General features: G+C 40.1%; 7 protein-coding genes across 7 annotated transcripts; 5 read left to right on the top strand and 2 right to left on the bottom strand.

Annotated features, from left to right (window-relative positions):
* Positions 1–430: 430 nt before the first annotated feature.
* Positions 431–979, top strand: BATDEDRAFT_21484 (uncharacterized protein; the record flags this gene model as incomplete). Its single annotated transcript, XM_006675233.1, has 2 exons — positions 431–591; positions 700–979. The coding sequence occupies 2 exons, from the start codon at positions 431–433 to the stop codon at positions 977–979; spliced, it is 441 nt and encodes a 146-aa protein (XP_006675296.1).
* A 464-nt stretch (positions 980–1,443) lies between these two features.
* Positions 1,444–3,351, top strand: BATDEDRAFT_36387 (uncharacterized protein). Its single transcript, XM_006675783.1, has 8 exons — positions 1,444–1,496; positions 1,714–1,990; positions 2,059–2,156; positions 2,279–2,496; positions 2,573–2,590; positions 2,666–2,782; positions 2,882–3,124; positions 3,223–3,351. The coding sequence occupies exons 1-8, from the start codon at positions 1,475–1,477 to the stop codon at positions 3,328–3,330; spliced, it is 1,101 nt and encodes a 366-aa protein (XP_006675846.1). The 5' UTR covers positions 1,444–1,474; the 3' UTR covers positions 3,331–3,351.
* A 202-nt stretch (positions 3,352–3,553) lies between these two features.
* Positions 3,554–5,248, bottom strand: BATDEDRAFT_8986 (uncharacterized protein; the record flags this gene model as incomplete). Its single annotated transcript, XM_006675001.1, has 3 exons — positions 3,554–3,922; positions 4,019–4,417; positions 4,601–5,248. 3 exons carry the CDS (start codon positions 5,246–5,248, stop codon positions 3,554–3,556), a joined length of 1,416 nt encoding a protein of 471 aa, XP_006675064.1.
* Positions 5,249–7,797: 2,549 nt separating this feature from the next.
* On the top strand, positions 7,798–10,274 carry BATDEDRAFT_85545 (uncharacterized protein; the record flags this gene model as incomplete). Its single annotated transcript, XM_006676207.1, has 2 exons — positions 7,798–9,400; positions 9,502–10,274. The coding sequence occupies 2 exons, from the start codon at positions 7,798–7,800 to the stop codon at positions 10,272–10,274; spliced, it is 2,376 nt and encodes a 791-aa protein (XP_006676270.1).
* A 1,199-nt stretch (positions 10,275–11,473) lies between these two features.
* Positions 11,474–13,538, top strand: BATDEDRAFT_15345 (ATP-dependent RNA helicase HAS1). The gene is made up of 5 exons (XM_006675050.1): positions 11,474–11,688; positions 11,788–11,983; positions 12,047–12,164; positions 12,471–12,769; positions 12,847–13,538. Exons 1-5 carry the CDS (start codon positions 11,537–11,539, stop codon positions 13,462–13,464), a joined length of 1,383 nt encoding a protein of 460 aa, XP_006675113.1. The 5' UTR covers positions 11,474–11,536; the 3' UTR covers positions 13,465–13,538.
* A 155-nt stretch (positions 13,539–13,693) lies between these two features.
* On the top strand, positions 13,694–15,184 carry BATDEDRAFT_32641 (uncharacterized protein). The gene is made up of 4 exons (XM_006675599.1): positions 13,694–13,877; positions 13,956–14,110; positions 14,200–14,680; positions 14,775–15,184. Exons 3-4 carry the CDS (start codon positions 14,253–14,255, stop codon positions 14,863–14,865), a joined length of 519 nt encoding a protein of 172 aa, XP_006675662.1. The 5' UTR covers positions 13,694–13,877; positions 13,956–14,110; positions 14,200–14,252; the 3' UTR covers positions 14,866–15,184.
* A 52-nt stretch (positions 15,185–15,236) lies between these two features.
* On the bottom strand, positions 15,237–16,166 carry BATDEDRAFT_33982 (uncharacterized protein; the record flags this gene model as incomplete). Its single annotated transcript, XM_006675650.1, has 1 exon — positions 15,237–16,166. The coding sequence occupies one exon, from the start codon at positions 16,164–16,166 to the stop codon at positions 15,237–15,239; it is 930 nt and encodes a 309-aa protein (XP_006675713.1).
* Positions 16,167–16,337: the final 171 nt, after the last annotated feature.

Raw genomic sequence — 16,337 nt, 5'->3', positions numbered from 1 at the left:
TCCGTCGCACTGCACTGGTAGGTGCTTACTGGCTATTCTTACTGCGAGTACTTATGAGTTTCTTTAGTCACAGAAGCTGCTCTTTGCTTTTTGCAGTCCCATTTTATCTACAACTTATAGTCTTGGACTATTATCACCGACTGGGATATGCTAGTGCTTCACTACTCAGACATTACTGCTACTATTTATTATGAGTGATAAGAGTCTTTTTCATAGTATTATAATGTGTTGGGCTACTGAGCAAGTCTTTATCCAAACCTCGAATATCTTCTGTTGGGATCAGCTGGTTAATCCTGTTGATGGATGCTGGCATGCATCATGATTTTATGAATATACTGCAAAGCATTGAACCAACTCTTCATTGGCTAATCCTATTTAATGTTCATATATTTGTCCTTGTATGCAGCGTATGCCTCTTGCATCTCATGCAATGCCTTTTTCCATGACAGCTACTCCACTTGGCAGATTTGCTGATCATATCAAAACTCTTCAACCCAACGTCAAGGAAATGACGGTTTCGGAATTAGATAAACGTCTTTGTGTCGACCATATCCATGGACCACCCGCTAATCTGCACATTCTTGATGTCAGGTAATTTAAATGTTGTGTAGGATGACTAGTCAACTCTTCAAATACTGCAGACGAGGTAGCATGGTTTATGCTTGAGAATACTAATCCGCTGTATGAATCAATCTTTAGAGAAACTTACGAATGGAATGAAGATCATATTCCCTTTGCCCATTATACTGGTCGTGGTAATCTCGAGCGAGACATTGAAGGAGTAGTTCCTGATCTTTACGACGATGTGGTGCTATACTGTGCGGGTGGTATGCGATCCATTATTGCTGCAGACTCGCTTCAAAAAATGGGATATCGCAATGTGTATTCCCTTACTGGTGGAATTGCTGCGTGGAAAAAGGCTTCGTTGCCCATTGTCAGCAACTTCAAGACTTTTTCTGAGCAAGTCAAGGATTATTGAACAAATAAATACAGTCCGTTCTGCCACAATCTAAAGCAAGATCCAAGTGCTATGAATCTTGAATGATTGGTTTCAATCAATGGTATTGAGAATTTTCCTTTTCATGACTGGTGATAAATGGCATAAGGACATAACAGCTGTCAGCAGCCATCATTCCTGGTGTGTTCTTTTGCAAATATCGACAAGAGTATTCATCACTCGTATCACCATGACAATCTGACTTGCTGACACGGTCAGCAAGTTGATCCTGTCGATTTAATACAAGACTCCACTCATTCGGTCTTGTTCTGACACGATCCTCAATATTCTACTTGAACTGTACGCTAACCTAAACCAGTTCTGCATGTTTACAAACCGAAACCTTTGTAAACATGCAGCAGTAGTTGGACGCTGTCAATAGTTTCAAAACATGGCGAAATTGGATTAAAATATAAATATTTTCATTCATTTTATCTTGAGCTGCAAACTGCATCACATCTGCAACAGTCTGATAAAATGGGGATTCTGGAGAAGATTGGTAGTGTTTATTTCTTGTTGGATTTACTTTGAACTGATGCATTCATGAATAAACCCCATCGTCATTCAGTGTCGACTGGAACTTGAATTCCTTGAACTCCAAGTCAGTTTTTACTGGAATTCCATCCTCATTCTATGGATCAAACCACTGGATTTGCTGTAGACTAAGACACTCATGTTGCCTGGCATACATATGTATTGATAAATCAAAACCATAGCTGATATCGAGCGAGAAGTCGCTCGTACTCAAAAAAACAAGGCTACAGAATACCATCTTGGTCTTCTCAAGGCCAAACTTGCCAAGTATCGCACAATGCTACTCGAACCAACCGGAAATTCAGGACCAAAGGGAGTTGGCTTTGATGTTGTCCGATCAGGCGATGCTCGTGTGGCCATGGTCGGTTTCCCATCTGTCGGCAAATCCACTCTACTGAGCAAAACTACCGAAACAAAATCTGAAGTTGCATCGTATGAATTTACAACCCTGACCTGCATGTAAGTCGTAGGGTTTAAATTAAAATGTATTGTAGATCCAAATGGTTTACCATGTATCTGTACTCTAGTCCTGGAAAGATCAATTACAATGGTGCTCAGATCCAATTGTTGGATTTGCCTGGTATCATTGAAGGTGCATCACAAGGAAAAGGTCGTGGGCGACAAGGTATTTCATTATTGATTGCTATGTGTAGTGCTGCGAGATCTCCGTAAATCTCTAGTTGCCGGTTTTATTGCCAACTGCCAAATTGAACACGCTCTTATGCATTGCAATGGATCGTCTTGTAGTCATTGCTGTAGCCAAAACGGCAGATTTGATTCTCATGATGCTGGATGCTACAAAGGGACCTCGTCAACGTGAGCTTCTTGAAACAGAATTAGAAGCTGTTGGTATTCGTATCAATACGCACAGACCCAATATCTATTTCAAAGTGAAAAAAGGAGGCGGTATTTCCTTCAATGCCACTCAAAAATTGACACATTTAAACGAAAAGATGGTGTACAATGTGGGTTTGACTTGCTATAGTGTATCCAAAAACATCAACGTATTTACTTAAACTACTTTTTTGGTGTTGGTTTTAGATCTTGCACGACTACAAGGTAGATTTAAAAAAATTCACAAAACTCGATTTGAAGAATGTATAAAACCAACTCATTTTATAACACATTGAGTAGATTCACAATGCAGAAGTGTTGGTTCGAGAAGATGCCACGGTTGACCAGTTTATTGACGTTGTTCTTGGAAATAGAAAATACATCAAGTGTTTATACTGCTATAACAAGATTGATCAGGTGCATTACTCTGTTTCTCAGCCAATCTCTTGTTTAAATGGACTTGTATTAACTATTTCATGTACCATTCAAATGACCTATTTTGTCATACAATCACAGGTTTCAATCGAGGAAGTTGATCGACTTGCACGGCAGGATTATACTGTGGTGATTTCATGTGAATCTGACCTGAATTTGGAGTATTTGGTTGATCAGCTGTGGCATCATTTAGACTTGATTCGTGTCTATACGAAAAAGCGTGGCGAATTTCCTGATTTTGAACCTGGATTGATTCTAAAGCGAGGATCCACCGTTGAACAAGTATGTAGATCCATTCATAGATCACTACTCGATGAATTCAAGGTAAGACATTATTTGGTGGCTGTTGATTTTTGCTCGACTTGCATTGCAATACCGTTTTAGTATACCCAATTTAACTAGTGACTCGACTATATTGCTAGTTTGCGCTCGTGTGGGGTGTATCGGCAAAGCACAATCCTCAGCGAGTCGGTCTTGGTCACATTGTAGAAGATGAAGATATTATCCAGGTTGTTAAGAAAAAAGCATAGTTACACTGGAGAATATGGACCAAAAATTGGCGATTAAATATTCAAACGGCAGTCTTTAATCACCAAATAAAATTCAAACCTGTTGAAATTAAAGCAAAATAAATCAGATTATATCCGTATGTGTAGTTTATTTATTCGTCTATGGTTGCAAGCTGACCGAGTAGTTGAACGAGCAAAAAGTATTAATTTTTATTCAATCTCATGAATTGAAAAAAGCTGAATATTACAAGCTGTCTATACTGTCAGAGTCTTCTTTATCTATGATTTTGAAGCCATTGAATGCTTGGGCGTCACCCAATTTGGATGGTTGAGCAACTTTTACGGTTTTTGAATGCGCCTTTGGGGCTCGGTACGTAAACCCAACAAATGCCAATCGCTTTTCAGCATCAATCATATCCGCCGTTTTCTCATTGTCTTTAGTACTGGAATTTACTTGCAACATACGCTGAATCTCATCTTCGTCCACTTGCTCAAAATATGATGTATCCGTGTTTTCTTGGAGATCGGGAACAAAAGGTGGTGTAATGGCATGCAACTGCTCCCAATCTGTACCAGAAAACCATGGGTGTGCTTTGATGTCTTCGGCATCGCCCTCACCAAGAATACGATTCACGAATGCGTCTGATGAAAGGGTGCGATTTCCCTTGGTCGGAGTACCCAAGACATCAGCACCACTAGACCCAAATACAATTGGCTTGGATCCAAACCGATTTCCGGCATCACAAATCAATCTCCGTATCAAATCCTTGGCATTTTCTGAAACAACTGGCTGATCTGGGAAAACTAAAGACTGCCTCCAATTCAAAATCTTGGTTTTTGTCTGTGATTGAGTTTTTGAGCAAAACGGAGGAAACCCAAATAGCATTTCAAATAAAATGACTCCTAATGACCACCAATCGCAAGATTTGTCGTATCCTTGTGAACTGTTACTTCTGAGGACTTCTGGAGCAATATAATTATTGGTTCCAACAATGGAAAAGGCAGCAAATTTTCTCATGGATGTTTTGGCTGATTTAGAGAGAACCTGGTGTGGAGGTTGAGCAGGAATTACATTTACTGGAGATGCTTCAGCTATGTTGGTCACCACCTTTTCTGTAACAGTTGTAGCAGTTCCATCTACAACTTTTTCGTTGAGCATACTTTCAGATTTGGAAAATTTCTGACCCATTTGCATACCAATTGGAATAGGCTTGGATGCCGCAGTGTTTTTGTTTTCGGCAGCAGATGGCTCTCTTGTATCAGAGATATTTGTAGTGGTCACATTGCTCACTTGATCATCAAACAAGCTATTTCTTTGTCTCCATGAATAAAAATCTGTTGCCAGTCCAAAATCTGCTAACCGTAAATGCCCCTGTGAATTAAAAAGAAAGTTGTCTGGTTTTACATCTCGATGAATCATGCCCAGCTTATGCACTTCTTCGATTGCCATGACCATCTCGGCACAGTAATGCTTGGCAAAATCTTCGTTGAAAATATCCAGCTTGATCAGTAATCCAAGCAAATCGCCACCTGGCATAAATTCAAGTACAAAGTATAGATAGTCTGGGTCTTGGAATGTATAGACTAGCCGAACGATCCACTCGGCGACTTCAGAAGCACATCCCAAGAGATCACGCTCAGCTCGGACGTGACTTTCCTGTTTCATTTTAATCATTTCGCATTTCCTCAAAACCTTCATGGCAAAAATCTCGCGAGTGGTTTTATCTCTAACAAGGCGAACAACACCAAATCCACCATGCCCGAGGGTTTTCAGTACTTCAAAATCTGTAATGGTAATTTTTTCTCGCTGGTGGCGAAGGGTTTGACTTTCATGGATGAGATAAGCTTCATGGAGCTTACGGCGCTCGGTTTGGCTTTCTGTTATACGAAGCTGGGTATCGAGATCAACCCTGCGAAGCGTACGGGCTGATGGGCCCATGTTGAGCAACCCCTCCCATTTGGTATTTTTAAGTTGATCTAAAATAAACGTTTTTGATTTTAAAGTAGATGAAGTTGGCGCAGCTTGGGTTTTAGTCGTTGATAGAAAAGTGTAATGTGGATGCTCTGCAAGATCAGGAGGATGGCGTGGATTTCCTTCTGCATTAAAACCTCCTACATCAATCAAACCTGGAATACTTTTTACAGCTGAACTCGGTGTAATAGCTGTACTGGGTGATAAGTTTGCTGTAGGCTCAATTTGACTTGATGAACTCATAACTAACGTTGGCAACCCGATTTGCAATCGTGGTTTTTTCATTGTTGTTGCACGGGATAATGCGTTGGTAATAAAGGATTTCTGATATGTACGAACATTAGATGAATCATCTGTCTTTTGGCTTTTTGTACGCTGCATCGTCATGGATCGCTTAGGTGACAGAAACGTTGGTTCGGCAGACTGTGCCTGTGCATCTACTCAAGTATTTAGGACTGGCTTATACCATAATGACTCCAATATTTTATAAAAAGTATGAATACATATTTGAAATCTTACATTGATTTTGCGGTGCATTCTGAGCGATTGCAGCAATGTCTTCTCCCGTGTCCGCATGTGCAATGTGACTAATGAACAATGCATGATTCCAACCAAAAATCAACGGCTATCCTTTTTTAAACATGGCGTGCTACGTAAAAATCTAATCAAAAATCACTTACTCAAAACCGATAGGTGCTGAAATCATAGCCTTGTCGATTGCTCCAGCTCGACGAGAAGATTTAGTTTCAGGTGTATCAACTGCATCGCTTTTTCCAGCAGATACAACTGACTTTGGATTGCATTCTGTCGTTTTGACTATGGCGAGCAATTGGTATATTCACATTACAGATTTACAATACGCTTAATTTCAATCAATAAACAATATGGTTGCAATAAAATATATAAACTTACGAGCTTCAAACACCATTGTAGATAGCATTTGCTCCGCCTGTTCAATTGTCTCTGCATGCAGTCGGTGACTGTAGGTTGACCAGCATATAGTTGGATTTAAAATTTTAAAACGGTTTTAATGTTTAGTCCATTTTAAAATGAAAAACACTAGTCTATTCATCAGCATTAGACGTCACTCTAGTTTTAAATGCAAATGTCTCGACTTACTCGAAATTCTCTGGTGTCGAAATCAGTTTCTTTAATTGTGGTTTGGCATCTGTTAAAGCATTTGAAGATGATGCCTGAATCAGATGACTAGGTGGTAGCACTCTTGCTAGATTGGGTTATATGATTAGACATCCCAGTAGTATTTTGAATTCATACGCGACGAATAAAAAAAAGGTTTGTTTAGCCATCTACACACTCGAGTTGCTGAAATTTGGATACAAAAGCTGCATCTTCAAAAGACATCACCAGACGTGAATTAGAATATATAGGCGTATGATACGTACGAGTTACACTCGCATTTAGTAATGTTGATAATGGCGTTTCACCAAGTCCAGTACCGTCAATATGGACCAGGTGTCTAAGCCATTGTCCAAAATGATAATATTAATTTTCGTTAGCTTGCATCTAGCTATACTCGAGGTAAAAATTAGATATATATTCAAATCTACTCTTTGGTAAAACTTACTCTGGGTTCATTGGCCCTGAAATCATATCTTTGCTTATACTTCGCTTATACATTTTACTGTATCTTTGAAATATGATTATTTAGGGTTTTTGCTGACTTTGCTATATATAGGTATCAACTATTTTATCTTTTTAAAGTAGTCGGAGTTTGGAGATCTGTATTTAGTGTTGGAGAGTAAATCTATATCACGTGGATGTTTTTATTATGAAGCTTCAGCTCTGGCATTAGTGGAATAATCCAAAGCATCAGCCTTGAAAACCATAACATGGTTATATAGCTTGGGGTTTGTTATGCCAGTTGGTTTGCAAATACTAAGACCTTTCTGATATATCCGACACATTCCACGATTAGCCAATGTATGATTTTGTGCTAAATTAATAGATCGACTATGATCCTTCAAAGTATTAGTATTTGAAGGTCAAAGTGGCACCCAATTGAGTACTTATGAACTAGAGGCTGGGCTGATAGACTTGAGAGTTGGCTTTTGCTGCTGAACCATAAAAGCCAATTGCTTTATTCAGTTTATTTCAGCTCCGTTTTATACGCATCACAATCGTTAAAGCAAGATCAGTGCCAAATCAGCAGTCATGGCAAACACGATTCAATTTGGCATTGGAAGATTTCAGCGCGTGCGGTCAGATAAAGGCGCCACAAGTCAAACTCCGCTCCTATCATTACCATATCTGGCTTAGCTTGCCAGACCATAAAACCATCCAAATCTCATGCTATAAGCCGCAACAACTTTCAAATTTGTGGCTGTTGCCTCAATTATTTGAAGGGCTGAGCCGTGTATAATAACTGTAGTTTGCCAATTTATTGGATTGATTCATCTCCGTTTCCTTCACTCTTATCCATTGCTATCATTTCTCTGAATCTAGTGTAAATCTGGCACTCCCTTGTTATACAGCAAGTAAATACAACCGACTTGAAAATGTCTAACCGCAATGCCGTTTTTTCAACAGTCGCATCTGCTACTATAATCCAACCATCCATCCCAGTATTTTCAAACCCAACTAGCGAAACCACGTCGACATCAACCATTAATGCACCCTTGACTAAATCTGCCGTTCTTTCTTTCAACGCATCCAGTTCTCAACAGGAATTTGGAACTGCTAGTAGCACTACAATAATTATTTTGATATCACTCATTATAGTAGGATTGGCTGCTGTTATATTGGTAATCTATGTCATGTATATTCGTGTTTGGCGTGATCCAGATCGGCGAGCTGCACTTGAAGGATATTTCACTCGACTGGGTTCAAAGCCATCTACTACACCCAAAGAGCATCGTAGCAGCCTTATTCTTTCACAACCCAAAAGTACTGGCTGGAGTCTTGGAACAATTTTTGGCGCTGGAAACCGCAACACAGATTTGGAAAGCTCAAGTATTATGTGGAAAGATGATAGCTACATGGATAGGATGACTGTCGGATTTAAACTGTCGGACTTGAAATTTACTTCGCAAGAGTCACCAGCCGTTGTTGCTACTCGACAAAAACCAAATCTCTCTGTGAATCCCAACTATCGTGCATCTTTTGTCAGTCTTGGAATTGGTAGCCCATATCCAACAATGGATCGTATGCAAGATAATCCTCCACTACCACCATTGTACAGGCCAAATAACCCATCCGCGTCATTTACAGCATTGTCAAATAATTCTGCTCAAGATACATCCAAATTGTCCCTCTTGGAAAAAGCCATTTATCAAGCTGATTCTGTTCTTCTTCCTACAAAACCTAAAGGAGTTGCATCTCAGTCTAAACAAAAGAAAAGACCTGAAAATAAGTCGGTCTTTAACGGCAGATCTGAAAAAGTTGATGGTACTTCAAGCAACGGAAACTACAATACAGTCATGAAGGCTGATCTAGGCACAGGTGTATCAGCAATGCGACGATCATTAATTCCATTTTCATCCGTGTTAAATATTGACGATGAGACCGATGTCGAGAATCTCAATACCTGTAATAATAATGGAAATATTTTAGACATGTTAATGCAGCAAAATACTAATGCCACAACCGTTGATGTACCCACCAAGTCTGGTTCACCTCAAGCACCCGAAATAAATCAGCGTGAGCCTGTCGCTAGTGTACGATTGTCTTCATTGACAACTCCACACCATAGACAAGATCAAGCATTTGCAAACACGTCAGCAGTGTATCCAGCACAAGTGACAAAACAAAAAGGTATCAAAGGAACTCATCGTGATCCTTTATACGACATTTCTGGTGTATCTCGCGCTCCAGTAGGTGCCCAAAGACCAACTTTACCGTACTCTACACCTCATGGTGCTTTGCAGTGGCCCCGAACTCAATATACTACATCAAATCAGTCTGACACGTATATTCCACTTACAGAGATGCGATCTGATAAAGTATATCGTCAAGCCAATATGAGCACATCGAGTATGAATATTAGCAATGCAAAATCCATATCAGTGGATATTTCTGGCCGGTTTCCAAGCTTAAATGAGTTGGGGGAAAGCAGTCGTGATCATAACTTGGCGTCTGACAACTTATCCTTTTTTGCTTCAGGTTTGATATGTTGACATTTTCAAATAGACTTGTGGGCTCGCCAATTTATTATCAATTTTGAAAAATAGAGATCTAATCCAAAAGTTTGTATGTTTAAACAGAAAATTTGCCATTGCCACCACCAGTCATTAGTAGAGAAGATGGGTTTTTGCCGTCTTCTTTGACAAGAAGGGGTGGAAACGGGATGTCATACAAGGAATTGCAGCAGTCCACAGTTATGAATGGTGATATGAGCAACATTTCTTTCAAATCAAACATGTATGCCGCGCCAAATAAAAAGCCTGCAAATATGCAGAAACTACATATGCTAAACAATCCCAACATGCATGCCTTGGCAGTTCCTTCAGCAGACTACAGGGCATCGTCTAAACTACTCGTACCATCTGTCAAGAGTTTAGCAGATCCATTCAACAGCTCGTTTGTGATTCATAAATCAAATTCTCAAATCGACGGTTCAAACAAAAAAAGCGGCCCTGCTCAATCTTGCAATCCATTTGTCGATCCAGTCACGTCGTTTACAAGGACTCAAATGTCAAATAGCTTACCATCAGATCCGATTGACTTGACGCTAACAATGGTTGAGACTGAAAACCAAGATCCAGAAGACCATCCCTTTTTGGTAAATTCATTGGGCAACATGGATCTAACTGCATCTTTTGATCAAAGCGCTCCACTTCAAAGCTTAACTTATGACACTACTCCACCAGAAATCTCAGTCATGGTAGCCGAATATGTTGGACATGGAGCAGATGGTAGTAATACTGATGCTTGGCATCCTGCCAATCTACTTGAGCTATCATCCAAACAAGTTTTTTCGCAGGCTGATTACACTCCAGTTCCAATGTTGCCTAAAACAGATTCACATACCAGATAAACGTTGAGAGAATACGACGCAAATCTTGATCACAAGAATGCAGATCATTTAGCTTTACAACATGGTAATATATTCCGACCTGTAAATTATGCCAGCATCCTGTAATGATTTTGCACAACCCCAATTAGATTATGCCCAGCTCTCTATCAAGCAGTATCTAGAAGGTCGTATTATTTACATGTTTTTGATGCTCCATTAGTATTTTTACCGTATGAATTTCTTATTTACAGCCATATTCACGTAAAATGGAGCGTTTCATATATTTGTCTTGAATTGATTATTTTGCTTCAGAATAAACAGTGGTTACATATTTGTTGCTTTCCTACTAAAAACTGATTGCTCCTTTAATTAATATTCTCAGTTCTTTGGTGTCTGGATTCACACTTATACTCGAATTATTTTTTGCAGGGTTCAAGAATGAATAATATGAAACTTTATAGTGTAGTTGCAATCTACGCGATATGTTGAATAGTTGGTAAGCCATGTTTAATTAGAGTTACTTTGTGTAATGGGGTGTTGTCTAGAATAAGATGCGCATTTGGAAATGCTGCATGTCATTGTTTAGCAAGTCTTGGAATATTACGGCTCTGCAACTCCCTTGATCAGTCTCCAAATACATGGTACGCACTGATGGTGATAGTTGCTGGCAATCCTTCATCTCCATTTTCATGCTTTTTGCCGCCGGCTGAAATGGGAGATTTGAAATAGCTGATATTGATTCGGAGGATTATTAATTTCCACCAACCATATATTGTCTCGTGATTTTCACCTGACACTGAATTTCACTTTTACAAATCATTTTATAACCAATCGCAATTCCACCCAATTCGGTCTTTCTTCAGTTAATTTTATTTTTAGCGGGATCAGTCCAATTATTATTTTCTCAACTTATCATGGATCCCGACACTAGTTCAAATGCCAAAAAATCCTTAAAGAAGGCGTCTAAGCGATCTAGAGATTCCGAGGCAGCCGTCGGAAAACAGCTCAAGACACATACCAAAAAAGCAAAGACTGCTAAACAGTCCAAGGCACAAGAATATCATAGCAACAGTGACAGTGATCCCGAAAACGAGGACAACACACAGCCATCGACCACCTATATTGAGGAAGATGACATTCAAGCTGAGGACGATACGCAAGATCATCTTGAAAGGGAAGACATTGCTATAACAGAATCTAGCACGAATGTAGATCGATCGTTTTCTTCCTTACAAGTGTCGAATGCAACTCATAAAGCCATCGAGTTGCTTGGGTTTAAGCAGATGACAGAGGTGCAAGCGAGATCGATTCCACCTGCCATGACCGGCAGGGATATTCTTGGTGCTGCCAAGACTGGATCGGGTAAAACGCTGGCGTTCTTGATTCCTGCCATTGAACTGCTGCACAAGTTACAATTCAAGCCTCGCAATGGTTGGTTTTTATTTTCAATATTTTTACACGGATGATTGAATTTGCAACAATTAATTAATTTTTTCTTTCACTTTCTTTTTGTATGCTGAATCATTACAGGCAGCGGTGTGTTGATTATTTCACCCACTCGTGAGCTGGCCCTCCAGATCTTTGGGGTTGCCAAAGAGCTTTTTGAGCATCATAGCCAGACCTTTGGTATCTTGATGGGTGGTGCTAATCGTAAGGCAGAGGCAGAGAAACTAGGCAAGGGCGTCAATCTCATTGTTGCTACTCCTGGTCGTTTGCTTGATCACCTTCAGGTATGCTAGTGCTACTAATGTGCTGTATGTTTGATTGTAATGCTCATTTTTTGATATTTTCAGAATACAAAGAGTTTTATTTTCAAGAATTTGAAGATGCTCATTATCGATGAAGCCGATCGTATTCTAGAGGTTGGTTTCGAAGAGGAAATGCACAAAATTATTGGTCTATTGCCAACCGGTGAGTTTTTTTTATTACTTTATAATTGCTTTTTCAGTGATATGATCACCTTGACCCGCATTGAAGTGCAGATCGCCCACTTTACATCCCTGTGGGTAGATCTGTATCTGTTTTGTTATGTGTCTTTTGGCACTGACAATCTTTGCTATAACACATTGCGTCTGTTTGAGGCGCCGAAAACTGCACTAAATGCATCGGCGTTATAGGTATGACGCAGATATACCCCTACCTTACCATTTCATTGTATACAACCTGTTTTGCTTTTATCTAACTGAGCTTCGGTCATATGGCACATTAAAACGACAGAACGACAAACCATGTTGTTTTCTGCCACACAAACCACAAAAGTGGAAGATCTTGCCCGAGTCTCGTTGAAAAAAGCACCGCTATACATTAATGTCGATGAGCACAAGGATATGGCAACAAATGAGGGTTTAGAGCAAGGCTATGTTATTTGTCCTTCTGAGCAGCGATTTCTACTTTTGTTCACGTTTTTGAAGAAAAATTTGAAGAAAAAGATTATTGTTTTTTTTTCATCTTGCAATTCTGTAAAGTACCATGCCGAGTTGCTCAATTTTATTGATATCCCAGTTCTTGATCTTCATGTAAGCATTTGATTTTGTATTTTGGTGCATGTTCAGTTCAAGGTATCTAACTGCAATGCACCGAATCATCACAACAGGGCAAACAAAAGCAACAGAAGCGAACAAGCACATTTTTTGAGTTTGTAAATGCCGAGTCTGGTGTTTTGTTGTGCACGGATGTGGCAGCTCGTGGTTTAGATATCCCAGCAGTTGATTGGATTCTACAGTTTGATCCACCAGATGATCCAAGAGAATATATTCATAGAGTAGGTCGAACAGCACGAGCAGGCGGACGAGGAAAAGCACTCTTGTTTCTACTTCCTACGGAGCTTGGGTTCCTACGGTACTTGAAGCATGCCAAAGTGCCATTGAACGAATACCAGTTCCCCCCAAACAAAATAGCAAATGTGCAAGGTCAACTTGAGCGACTAATCGAAAAGAACTACTATCTTAATCGATCAGCCAAGGATGGATATAGATCCTACTTGCAAGCATATGCATCACATTCACTCAAAAAGATTTTTGATGTTGGGGTGTTGGATTTGCAACGGGTAGCAAAAGCATATGGGTTTACAGTTCCACCATCAGTGAATCTTACAATGGGGGCATCGGGAAAGACTGACCGTAGGCAACAGAACAAGAAACAGGCGCGCCGTGGCATGTATGGGTCCAAAGTTGGTGACAAAAGTAGTGATGGTCGGCAGTTTAGTCACTAGCTGTGTATAGCCGTATTCACATAAACTGGACCACTAAATAAAAATGCTATACATAATAAACGGCCAATCTCATGGAATAATTGGTGCCAAATTTACTGATCAACACCATGTCATTTGGAATGACGAGGCTGACTAATCTGCTTATTTCTGTATAAAAAACTAAGCGAATGCTCATATAGTCCCACTACATCACAATTGTTCAATCACCAACTCTTGTTTTCTACACATCAATCATTATACCATTGATTGATCGGTATGGGAACAGCAGTCGTATTTCTGAAATGTGCAATCTCTGACTTGTGAACTGGATGCAAACATATCTGTAGGATCAAGATACAACAAGAGTAAGTCGTATCGAAAACAATCAACTTGGATCTCTGTACTGAAATGAACGAGTCTGGTGACTGTACAATGTATGGTAATACCAAATGAGAATCTTCAAAACTATAGTTTGTGCATTATATGTTGAATGTTGATTGAATTCCTAGTAGAAAGGCGCAACGCATTAACCACTGCTTATTCCGAGGCAAAATAAACTCGGTTACTGAGATACAAGGTACTCGATACGTGAATACGGCTGTAATAAACTTTTCGAGTGCTTGAAAAAAGGATCAAAATGTGCAAATTGCTTAGATTGTTACAAATAGTGAGTCGATCGTATCAACAAACAATTGTGCTTGGAGAAATGCATAAATCTAGTTGACTGCGTGACTAAACTTCGTGGCGCCGTTGTAGTTTAGGATAAAAGTGGAGTGTTTTCGCTTGCTAGCCTTGTCATCACATTAGCCATGAATCCTCTTGACACTACCAATCACTCATCTCCCCAAAAAAGATTTTCTGTCGTATCTGACACTACTTCTCCTACTACTGCACCTCTTGGTAGCACCTTTTCATCTTTTTCTTTCAGCTCGCTATGGGGAAATGCCTCTCGTAGGTCATCCATGTCGGATGCTGTTAGTCCAACATCCTCTCTTGGTTCACAATTCAATTTTGGAACTGGAACCGATGCAGCTGCTTCTGCAACAAGCTTATCCTCATTTTCTCCCCCTGGCTCTGAATCTAATCAGTCTTCATATCCATTCTCTTCACTCCCACGTACAATCAAAATGCGGGCTATTACCATCCCCCGGATGATGAGCCAGACCAGTGCTACTATGGACCATCAACCCCAGCATCCGCTTCTCATGCAGTCTCAGCAATCTGAGCAGAATATCAAGTAGGTTGATATGTTCCCACAACATGTGATGATGTCTGTTTATATGGCGCCTATTAACGACTCTAAATCAACACTTAATTTCGCTATTGTATAGAATGCCTCCACTACGACGGACTTCGCTCAAATCTACCACTACTCTCTTTACCGGTGTATCTGTCGAGGAACTATTACTTCACAGTATCTAAACTTGCCATTGATCACCCCTTCTAAACTACGACAAACTCGCGAGTTTCTTGAGAATTTGCAATGACCTACCTGCCCAAGTTTAAATCTCTAAACTTTGGATCAATTGCAATATACCCTCTCCCTGCAATATCATCATCATACAGTTGCTGACTACTCTATAGACACTTCTGTCTCACCTACAGCTCTTTGCGCTTGCATTCACGCCATACTTTTCATTTCCATCTGTTGAGCTGGGCTGTCTACTTATTTTGTCGGGTCTGGGCGTTGACCTACTTCCGCCAACAGCACTCGTAACTAAAATAAACGATTGATTTTCATAGCTATGGTGTTTGGGTTTAATCATCTGAATGGGTCGATGGGTAAAAACAAGTTATATGGGAAAGACTATAGAGAAATGTAAAAGTAGTACTTGCTTCAGCTCTTCTTCTCCTATAAGCTTTTCAGAGCGCAATGTCTTGCCTAAATGGCTGCGTTCATAAAAAGTGTAGCCGTCTTTCTTGGTGCCAATGACAGTCATTCTACTACCGTCAGGCTTGGAAAATGTGGCATACTCGGTATTGAATGGAAATGGTGGACACTTTTCAGGCTGCTTGACCTGGTCATTCATGGCATTAAAATGCTCATCGTCACAGTCTACATCCTCAAAAAAAAAGAAGCGATCATAAACGGGAGTGGATTGAGATGCAGATTCCACCAGATCTGAATCAGTTTGTTTAGCCTTGTCATGATAAGTAAAGAACCAGCCTTGTTTGTTTAGCCAGCTGCCCTGCACAAGCTTGAAAGTCTTGCCACCAGACCCGGGAGTTGCCGGTATTTCTGCTGTATAGTCTCTGAATGGCATTGGCTCCATTGGTGCAAAGTCTGCTGCACCAATATCACACAACCACTTGCCCGTCCATCCAGATTCGCCATCTGCAGCCACTCCTTGAGGCAAGCTCACTATCAACACAATATGCGAATCGTCTCGATTAGCTCGGTCACATTCCTCTGTCATCCCAAGAATTACTTTAGCAGATCGCTTCTCAACTCCAAATCCAAGTCGCTGCAACAGCAGTGCATAGAATGTATTCAGCTCAAGACAGTAGCCTCCTCTTATTCCTGAAGAAAGCTTTTTGCAAATGGCTCGGACATCCATTGTTGGTGGCTGAGTGCCATAATAAACAGAAAGGTTTTCATAAGGGATAGTGAGACATAACATGCGATGAAGACTGAAAAGCTGTTCGAGTTTGGATTCAACAAGTGACAACACAGATAGAACCTTATCAAGAATGGGTGCAATATCTTGACCAATGGACGTCATGTTATTTTACTGAACGAATATTGATTAAAAGAACAAGTTTTGTAGCCTGATTTGATTGAATGTCTAAGCTACGGTTGAATTGCTTGTAGTTTATTGATGAATGCAATCTCTTGTAGATTGCAGAGTTTTTCCTATTGTTCTGCAACTGGTCAGTCACTACGACAACCTATT

The sequence above is a fragment of the Batrachochytrium dendrobatidis genome, assembly GCF_000203795.2.
Source record: "Batrachochytrium dendrobatidis JAM81 unplaced genomic scaffold BATDEscaffold_1, whole genome shotgun sequence".
Classification (NCBI taxonomy): Eukaryota; Fungi; Chytridiomycota; class Chytridiomycetes; order Rhizophydiales; genus Batrachochytrium; species Batrachochytrium dendrobatidis.
This window is presented reverse-complemented; position numbering and strand designations above follow the sequence as displayed.

Excerpts from the sequence above, each read along its gene's own strand:
- BATDEDRAFT_15345 (XM_006675050.1), top strand. The coding sequence starts at position 11,537 with ATGACAGAGGTGCAAGCGAGATCGATTCCACCTGCCATGACCGGCAGG. Across the intron at positions 11,689-11,787 it reads TTCAAGCCTCGCAATGGTTG|CGGTGTGTTGATTATTTCAC; the intron begins GTTTTTATTTTC and ends CATTACAGGCAG. Across the intron at positions 11,984-12,046 it reads GTTTGCTTGATCACCTTCAG|AATACAAAGAGTTTTATTTT; the intron begins GTATGCTAGTGC and ends TGATATTTTCAG.
- BATDEDRAFT_32641 (XM_006675599.1), top strand. The coding sequence starts at position 14,253 with ATGAATCCTCTTGACACTACCAATCACTCATCTCCCCAAAAAAGATTT. Across the intron at positions 14,681-14,774 it reads CAATCTGAGCAGAATATCAA|AATGCCTCCACTACGACGGA; the intron begins GTAGGTTGATAT and ends GCTATTGTATAG.
- BATDEDRAFT_36387 (XM_006675783.1), top strand. The coding sequence starts at position 1,475 with ATGGGGATTCTGGAGAAGATTG. Across the intron at positions 1,991-2,058 it reads TTTACAACCCTGACCTGCAT|TCCTGGAAAGATCAATTACA; the intron begins GTAAGTCGTAGG and ends TCTGTACTCTAG. Across the intron at positions 3,125-3,222 it reads CACTACTCGATGAATTCAAG|TTTGCGCTCGTGTGGGGTGT; the intron begins GTAAGACATTAT and ends CTATATTGCTAG.